Source organism: Xenopus tropicalis, chromosome 4 (genome assembly GCF_000004195.4).
Source record: "Xenopus tropicalis strain Nigerian chromosome 4, UCB_Xtro_10.0, whole genome shotgun sequence".
NCBI lineage: Eukaryota > Metazoa > Chordata > Amphibia > Anura > Pipidae > Xenopus > Xenopus tropicalis.
In genome coordinates this window covers 5,114,056-5,123,673 of record NC_030680.2, presented here as the reverse complement: position 1 = coordinate 5,123,673, position 9,618 = coordinate 5,114,056, and the positions used below count along the sequence as shown (strand labels likewise).

General features: G+C 50.0%; 1 protein-coding gene across 1 annotated transcript; it reads right to left on the bottom strand.

The window, feature by feature from the left end:
- Window positions 1-788: 788 nt before the first annotated feature.
- pnma6f (PNMA family member 6F) lies at window positions 789-1,337 on the bottom strand. Its single transcript, XM_012961805.1, has one exon. The coding sequence runs from the start codon at window positions 1,335-1,337 to the stop codon at window positions 789-791; it is 549 nt and encodes a 182-aa protein (XP_012817259.1).
- Between the last annotated feature and the right edge of the window lie 8,281 nt (window positions 1,338-9,618).

Genomic DNA, 9,618 nt, shown 5'->3' with positions numbered 1-9,618 from the left:
GGGGATCTGTATGCCCCTTTGACTGATGTTGAAGTGAGCAGGGCTAGAACCAAGCTGAAGCCCACAATAGAATGTTTACAGAACTAGTCTAACCTATAGGTAAATAATGGGAAGCTCATTCAACCGGGTTGGTTACCTACCAATTGCCTTCTGAGTAAACCTCTCACTGGGCATCACCGGCCCCAGCACTGGCATCGCTTTCTCTATTGCTGGCACCAAAATCCAGATCACAACATGGGGATAATGATTTATTTCCATAAGCACTGGACCAGGAAGGCAGCCAGATGTTTCCTGGTGATCTGTTATTTTCACCTGCTTTTCCCATTGTGTCCCAGCAGCCTTATTGACAGTGTCGGACTGGGACCCCAGGGCCCCACCGGAAATCCTTAGACCCTAGGCCCACTCTCCAAACTATTCTTATTCCTTTCCTCACCCAACCTCTTTATTCTCCCAGTCTCTGTTATTTCCATGCTAGCATCTATCCTACCATCTATTTCTCCTCTTTCTTCCCATTCAGAAATAGGGAATGACCATGAAGCAGCTGAATGGTCAGGAACTGACACCGGGACCCACTGGGAGTTTTCCTGGTATCCTGGTGGGCCAGTCCAACACGGCTTATTGGCCATTTAGGGTCAACCAATTAGAGATGGCTGCACACTATGATCACTTCTCTTGCATTACTTACCATATTGTTGCTTGAGTTGTGAGCCTTATCTTTGGCTCTAGCTTCTCCTGGCTCTTATTCTGCCTTGGTCTTCTCCTTGTCCTGCTCCTCCACCTTCTCCATCCTAATCCATCCAATCCTGCCTCTCCATCCAGTCCTGCCTCTCCACCCAATCGTGCCTCTCCATCCAGTCCTGCCTCTCCATCCAGTCCTGCCTCTCCATCCAGTCCTGCCTCTCCATCCAGTCCTGCCTCTCCATCCAGTCCTGCCTCTCCATCCAGTCCTGCCTCTCCATCCAGTCCTGCCTCTCCATCCAGTCCTGCCTCTCCACCCAATCGTGCCTCTCCATCCAGTCCTGCCTCTCCATCCAGTCCTGCCTCTCCACCCAATCGTGCCTCTCCATCCAGTCCTGCCTCTCCATCCAGTCCTGCCTCTCCATCCAGTCCTGCCTCTCCATCCAGTCCTGCCTCTCCACCCAGTCCTGCCTCTCCACCCAATCGTGCCTCTCCATCCAGTCCTGCCTCTCCACCCAGTCCTGCCACTCCACCCAATCGTGCCTCTCCATCCAGTCCTGCCTCTCCACCCAGTCCTGCCTCTCCACCCAATCGTGCCTCTCCATCCAGTCCTGCCTCTCCACCCAGTCCTGCCTCTCCACCCAATCGTGCCTCTCCATCCAGTCCTGCCTCTCCACCCAGTCCTGCCTCTCCACCCAGTCCTGCCTCTCACCCAGTCCTGCCTCTCCATCCAGTCCTGCCTCTCCACCCAATCGTGCCTCTCCATCCAGTCCTGCCTCTCCACCCAGTCCTGCCTCTCCACCCAGTCCTGCCTCTCCACCCAGTCCTGCCTCTCCACCCAGTCCTGCCTCTCCACCCAGTCCTGCTCCAGATCTTTAGCCTCTCCTCCTTGTCAAACCCCAACCCTTACATGTTCTTCACTACTGAAGGACTCATCTCGCCCATTCCAAGCACTAGGAATTTCCCCATTAGAAGTAACCAAACCAGATATGTCTCACCTCAGGACCCCTTGGGTGGGACACATTTGGCATGGTCACTTCTAATGGGGAAATTTCCAGTACTTGGATAGGGGAATGCCTTAGACAGAAGCCATCTCAGCTCTACTTGTATCCAGCTTGTTAATTATCATCATAACAATGAACCCCTTTGATCTCGCCAATGTCCAGTCCCAATGGTGGTTGGATCGTAGCCTTCCTGCTCGCGGCTGATAGGGGCGCCCTATATATTACTCCGAGTGCTGAAAGTCACCTACATGTCGCCGTCACTACGGATTTCTCCTTTCAGGTGACAGCTGGGGGCCGTGCAGAGGTTTTTGCACAGTCGGCAGAATGAAGTGTTGTGGAAATGACAAGCTGACGGCACATAATTAATGTTGTGTTGGTTCTGATAAGGGAAATATTTACACGGCGCCTGTGTGTAACAATGTTACCCATTCCCGGCACAAACGGACCCCTAACTCCATTCATTAGAACATGTAATATATTAGTTTTTTTTTTTTTTTTCATCCACGCTTGAAATATCCATTTACATCGAAATCTCTGTTCAAAGCGAAATTGAATTAAAATTGTTCGCTGGCATTAAATTGACCTTATGTGTCGCATTTTCATTTTCCCCTCTCTTTATTTCATCCACAATTGAATTCAGCCATCCGTTATTGTTTATTCATAGAGCGCAAGCGAGTGTGCGAGAGTGAGTATTCACCTAGCGAGGGAATAGGGCCCGGGACTCACACTTGGGCTTAGGGTTTGATTTCATTTGTGGTGTGTGAGCTCTGCGGTCCAGCGAGGGGAAACGCTCGGGGTACTAATGGCAAGAACTTGAGCCTTCAGAGACGGGGGGGGGGGGGGGGGGGGGGACTTAAGGAACGGCAAAAATTAGCCAAAATTGGCTGGAATTACTTATTCTACCAAAGACTTTGAAAATATATATTTTTCATTACCCATCAACTACATCTGAATGCTATGACTTACAGTATTAACCCTTAATGTCCCACTAACTAATTGCCCTTCAGGCTCAGTCTCCTACCTCATAACAAGGTTACAGATATAGATAAGGACTGGGGTAACAGTCACCCTGCTATAGTTCCAGGGGTACCCAGGGCACAAATAAGCACTCACCCCAAATCCGCCCCTAACTGGCCTTTAGGCTGGGCCCCCTTAGCCCATAACAAGGTTACAGATATATAGAAACATTGGGGTAACAGTCACCCCGCTATAGTTCCAGGGGTACCCAGGGCACAAATAAGCACTCACCCCAAATCCCCCCCTAACTGGCCTTCAGGCTGGGCCCCCTTAGCCCATAACAAGGTTACAGATATATAGAAACATTGGGGTAACAGTCACCCCGCTATAGTTCAGGGTACCCAGGGCACAAATAAGCACTCACCCCAAATCCCCCCTAACTGGCCTTCAGGCTGGGCCCCCTTAGCCCATAACAAGGTTACAGATATATAGAAACATTGGGGTAACAGTCACCCTGCTATAGTTCCAGGGGTACCCAGGGCACAAATAAGCACTCACCCCAAATCCCCCCTAACTGGCCTTCAGGCTGGGCCCCCTTAGCCCAATAACAAGGTTACAGATATATAGAAACATTGGGGTAACAGTCACCCTGCTATAGTTCCAGGGGTACCCAGGGCACAAATAAGCACTCACCCCAAATCCCCCTAACTGGCCTTCAGGCTGGGCCCCCTTAGCCAATAACAAGGTTACAGATATATAGAAACATTGGGGTAACAGTCACCCTGCTATAGTTCCAGGGGTACCCAGGGCACAAATAAGCACTCACCCCAAATCCCCCCCTAACTGGCCTTCAGGCTGGGCCCCCTTAGCCCATAACAAGGTTACAGATATATAGAAACGTTGGGGTAACAGTCACCCCGCTATAGTTCCAGGGGTACCCAGGGCACAAATAAGCACTCACCCCAAATCCCCCCCTAACTGGCCTTCAGGCTGGGCCCCCTTAGCCCATAACAAGGTTACAGATATATAGAAACATTGGGGTAACAGTCACCCCGCTATAGTTCCAGGGGTACCCAGGGTACAAATAAGCACTCACCCCAAATCCCCCCCTAACTGGCCTTCAGGCTGGGCCCCCTTAGCCCATAACAAGGCTACAGATATATAGAAACATTGGGGTAACAGTCACCCCGCTATAGTTCCAGGGGTACCCCGGGCACAAATAAGCACTCACCCCAAATCCCCCCCTAACTGGCCTTCAGGCTGGGCCCCCTTAGCCCATAACAAGGTTACAGATATATAGAAACATTGGGGGTAACAGTCACCCCGCTATAGTTCTAGGGGTACCCAGGGCACAAATAAGCACTCACCCCAAATCCCCCCCTAACTGGCCTTCAGGCTGGGCCCCCTTAGCCCATAACAAGGTTACAGATATATAGAAACATTGGGGTAACAGTCACCCCGCTATAGTTCTAGGGGTACCCAGGGCACAAATAAGCACTCACCCCAAATCCCCCCCTAACTGGCCTTCAGGCTGGGCCCCCTTAGCCCATAACAAGGCTACAGATATATAGAAACATTGGGGTAACAGTCACCCCGCTATAGTTCCAGGGGTACCCAGGGCAGCCCTAATTACCCGCATTATTGACAAGAATGACAGAAGTGACTTTTGGAACTGGATCCATTTCTTCCTATTGAACAAACACAATTATTCATTCAGATTCCTCACACCCGAATCTTTTATACTGTCATAACCTCAATTTCCCAGTGTGTCCAAGTAGGCAATTCTGCTGTTTGGTTAATTACGGTTATTGACCCGTCCAATCAACGTCTGACCGAAGTTCCTATTTGTCATTTTAATAAGATACTGAGCTGAGGAGTTAAAGTTGTGAAAGTCCAGGCGCTCTCTGTCTGTCTCTCAGGGGAGCGCTCCGACAGGAGGAGACCGAATTAAAGCAGTAGATTAGTTGGAGGCAATGAGGCTCGGCCGGCAGTTAGTGTGATTGCCATGTGCTGACTCAGTTGATGTACCATGAACACTGTTGGGGTAATGGCGTCCTCACTAGGATGATACATCACATAAATGATTGGATCTACAGGAAGGAAAACACGAAAATAATATTTTGATGAGACATCGTGACCGGACAGATATAATGTCTTGTTTTGCAGTCAGATGATGGACACACATTGCACTGTGGGAAAAACACATTTAAATAGAGTATAGGGGGGCCAGTGGGGTCCCTGACTGATGTACAATATCAATATATGTGTGAGATACAGATCATTATCCCCAAGGTTTGGGGGTGCAGGAGTATAGGGGGGCCAGTGGGGTCCCTGACTGATGTACAATATCAATATATGTGTGAGATACAGATCATTATCCCCAAGGTTTGGGGGTGCAGGAGTATAGGGGGGCCAGTGGGGTCCCTGACTGATGTACAATATCAATATATGTGTGAGATACAGATCATTATCCCCAAGGTTTGGGGGTGCAGGAGTATAGGGGGGCCAGTGGGGTCCCTGACTGATGTACAATATATGTGTGAGATACAGATCATTATCCCCAAGGTTTGGGGGGTGCAGGAGTATAGGGGGGCCAGTGGGGTCCCTGACTGATGTACAATATATGTGTGAGATACAGATCATTATCCCCAAGGTTTGGGGGTGCAGGAGTATAGGGGGGCCAGTGGGGTCCCTGACTGATGTACAATATATGTGTGAGATACAGATCATTATCCCCAAGGTTTGGGGGTGCAGGAGTATAGGGGGGCCAGTGGGGTCCCTGACTGATGTACAATATATGTGTGAGATACAGATCATTATCCCCAAGGTTTGGGGGTGCAGGAGTATAGGGGGCCAGTGGGGTCCCTGACTGATGTACAATATATGTGTGAGATACAGATCATTATCCCCAAGGTTTGGGGGTGCAGGAGTATAGGGGGCCAGTGGGGTCCCTGACTGATGTACAATATATGTGTGAGATACAGATCATTATCCCCAAGGTTTGGGGTGCAGGAGTGTAGGGGGGCCAGTGGGGTCCCTGACTGATGTACAATATATGTGTGAGATACAGACCATTATCCCCAAGGTTTGGGGTGCAGGAGTATAGGGGGGCCAGTGGGGTCCCTGACTGATGTACAATATATGTGTGAGATACAGACCATTATCCCCAAGGTTTGGGGGTGCAGGAGTGTAGGGGGGCCAGTGGGGTCCCTGACTGATGTACAATATATGTGTGAGATACAGATCATTATCCCCAAGGTTTGGGGGTGCAGGAGTGTAGGGGGGCCAGTGGGGTCCCTGACTGATGTACAATATCAATATATGTGTGAGATACAGATCATTATCCCCAAGGTTTGGGGGTGCAGGAGTATAGGGGGGCCAGTGGGGTCCCTGACTGATGTACAATATATGTGTGAGATACAGATCATTATCCCCAAGGTTTGGGGGTGCAGGAGTATAGGGGGGCTAGTGGGGTCCCTGACTGATGTACAATATATGTGTGAGATACAGATCCTTATCCCCAAGGTTTGGGGGTGCAGGAGTATAGGGGGGCCAGTGGGGTCCCTGGCTGATGTACAATATCAATTTATGTGTGAGATACAGATCCTTATCCCCAAGGTTTGGGGGTGCAGGAGTATAGAGCATGAATACAAACTGCATTACCCTCTTTTTAATAGGACAATCTATTTTTTGGGTCCTCGGCCCTGTCCTCTGGTTGGTTAATCCAATCAGAAAGGGCTGTTGTGCTTACTGGACTTTGCCGGCACTGTAACACCCAAGTCTCCGGGCGCGGCTATCTGTCGGCGCGGCTATCTGTCGGCGGGGCTATCTCTCGGCGCGGCTATCTCTCGGCGCGGCTATCTCTCGGCGCGGCTACGGTTCGCCTGTAACAAATCACATCCTACCGTGACTCTTGGCCTTGGAGAACCTTCATTCAAGGAGAATTCATTTTGCCATTTTATTCATTACATGGCTAATAAAATACTTCAAGATGGCAGTCATTATCAAAACAATTATCCAACTGGATAGTCCGACTATTATCCGAATTGTTCATCCAACCCTAATGGAATTTCCGCGAGACGGAGAGCGGCTCCACGGCCCGGCCGCCGCGTCAGTAATGGGCGCAATGCCTGTTAATCTTGGCGTAGGGAAGCGCGGCCGATCCGCATTTCAAAGGAAAAAAAAATTTATATATTAAGATTACATTGATCATAAATGTTGAGTTCAAATCATTCTCAATTCAATAATATTAGGCAAAAAGGCGCCGGAGAAGGAGATCGGCTAAATGGGATACGAACACTTCTCAAATTGGCAATTAAGACGTCGAGGGGAAGAAATTGGACTTTTTGCATTAAGATTCGGCCGCAGCCTCGATAGGGATCCGGGAGTGGGGGGGGTTATTAACCGACTGAAACATCAACGTTCCAGGAGTTCTTCTCTCTCCTCGTCTGATTGGCTTTGGAGTGCGGAGCTTTAATATTACTTTGTATCATATGTGGGTTTGGAAATGAGAAAACCATGACGGACAATGTTAGGAGCTGTATATTCTGCCCCAGTCCCAGTTGAACTAATGCTGCTAAAACAGGTGCCAATCATGTATTTATGGCAATTCCGTGCTTCCTACTTTGTGGGACAGTTTGGGGGGGCCCTTCCCTGTTTCAGCACAATAATCCCCCCCCATGCACAGAGCCAGGTCCTACAGAATGGGTTTGCTGAGATGGGAAGAACCTGACCCCAACCCAACTGAACCCCTGTGGGATGGAACCCCAGCTGTGAGCCTGATCCCCAACATCACTGCCCAACCTCACTAATGCCCTTGTGGCTGAATGGGAGCAACTCCCAGCAACACTGTCCCAACATCTAGTGGGAACCTTCCCAGAAGGGTAGGGGCAGTTATAGCAGGTAGGGTTGGGCAACCCAACTGAACCCCTGTGGGATGGAACCCCGACTGTGAGCCTGATCCCCAACATCACTGCCCAACCTCACTAATGCCCTTGTGGCTGAATGGGAGCAACTCCCAGCAACACTGTCCCAACATCTAGTGGGAACCTTCCCAGAAGGGTAGGGGCAGTTATAGCAGGTAGGGTTGGGCAACCCAACTGACCCCCTGTGGGATGGAACCCCGACTGTGAGCCTGATCCCCAACATCACTGCCCAACCTCACTAATGCCCTTGTGGCTGAATGGGAGCAACTCCCAGCAACACTGCCCCAACATCTAGTGGGAACTTTCCCAGAGGGGTAGGGGCAGTTATTGCAGGTAGGGTTGGGCAACCCAACTGACCCCCTGTGGGATGGAACCCCGACTGTGAGCCTGATCCCCAACATCACTGCCCAACCTCACTAATGCCCTTGTGGCTGAATGGGAGCAACTCCCAGCAACACTGTCCCAACATCTAGTGGGAACCTTCCCAGAAGGGCAGGGGCAGTTATAGCAGCAAGGGGAGGAGCATTAAATATTTTTTTTAGATAAGCTGTGGGCATGACATGTCCAGCACAGAAACACCAAATGACCCCATAACTTTGTGACAATATGGCGGAAACTGGCAGATACCCTATTGACCGAGCTGCAGAACGGGGAGAGGTTTCAAGGAGACTTTGTATTACAGCCATTGCATGTAGCGCTGAAACGGATCCCAAAAATGCTTATAAAATGCATGAAGTATATTAACGGAGTCTTTGGGAAGGAAAGTGCCATATAATATGCAGAATGCTATAATTATAGAATATTTGAATAGCGACGCGTTTGTCCCCGGTCCCTAATTGCTATACAGTCCCTACCAGTCCCTGTTTTTCAGCACAGCCATTATTATCTCACGCGCGGCCGTGGGCCAATCAGAGCGCATACATTGCCGAGCCCGTGCCAAGATGTTAATCCCCATCCCAAACATTGATTTGGACAGTAGACAAGGCAGCTGGCAGGGCTAGCACTAGCGGAGCCTCTCGTAGATAATAACGGGGCGATTGCAGCCCGCGGGGCTCTCGGGGCGATACATATTCCCCATTATTGGCTGCTGCAAAGGTTTAACTACAGTTGCGGAGAAATGTTTTATTTAGGGCGAAGGAGGAGAAATAATGTAAATGGGGAGGTTTATGGGGGATTGGAACTTACTTGTAAGTGTAGAAGTCTCACCTCCCACCTCAGCGCCATTCCTTGTTTATATTCTACGTCAGGGACCCCCAACCTTATGTGCTTCATTCAAATGTAGAAAGAGTTGGGGAGCAACACAAGCATGAAACAAGTATAGGGGCTGTCCTGTGGTTTTTGTCTTGCCCTACTGTCTCCATCTTGCCCTACTGTCTCCATCTTGCCCTACTGTCTCCATCTTGCCCTACTGTCTCCATCTTGCCCTACTGTCTCCATCTTGCCCTACTGTCTCCATCTTGCCCTACTGTCTCCATCTTGTCCTACTGTCTCCATCTTGCCCTACTGTCTCCATCTTGTGCTACTGTCTCCATCTTGCCCTACTGTCTCCATCTTGCCCTACTGTCTCCATCTTGCCCTACTGTCTCCATCTTGCCCTACTGTCTCCATCTTGTCCTACTGTCTACATCTTGTCCTACTGTCTCCATCTTGCCCTACTGTCCCCATCTTGCCCTACTGTCTTCATCTTGCCCTACTGTCTCCACCTTGCCCTACTGTCTCCATCTTGCCCTACTGTCTCCTTCTTGCCCTACTGTCTCCATCTTGCCCTTCTGTCTCCTTCTTGCCCTACTGTCTCCATCTTGTCCTACTGTCTCCATCTTGTCCTACTGTCTCCATCTTGTCCTACTGTCTCCATCTTGTCCTACTGTCTCCATCTTGCCCTTCTGTCTCCTTCTTGCCCTACTGTCTCCATCTTGTCCTACTGTCTCCATCTTGTCCTACTGTCTCCACCTTGTCCTACTGTCCCCATCTTGCCCTACTGTCTCCATCTTGTCCTACTGTCTCCATCTTGTCCTACTGTCTCCATCTTGCCCTACTGTCTCCATCTCACCCTA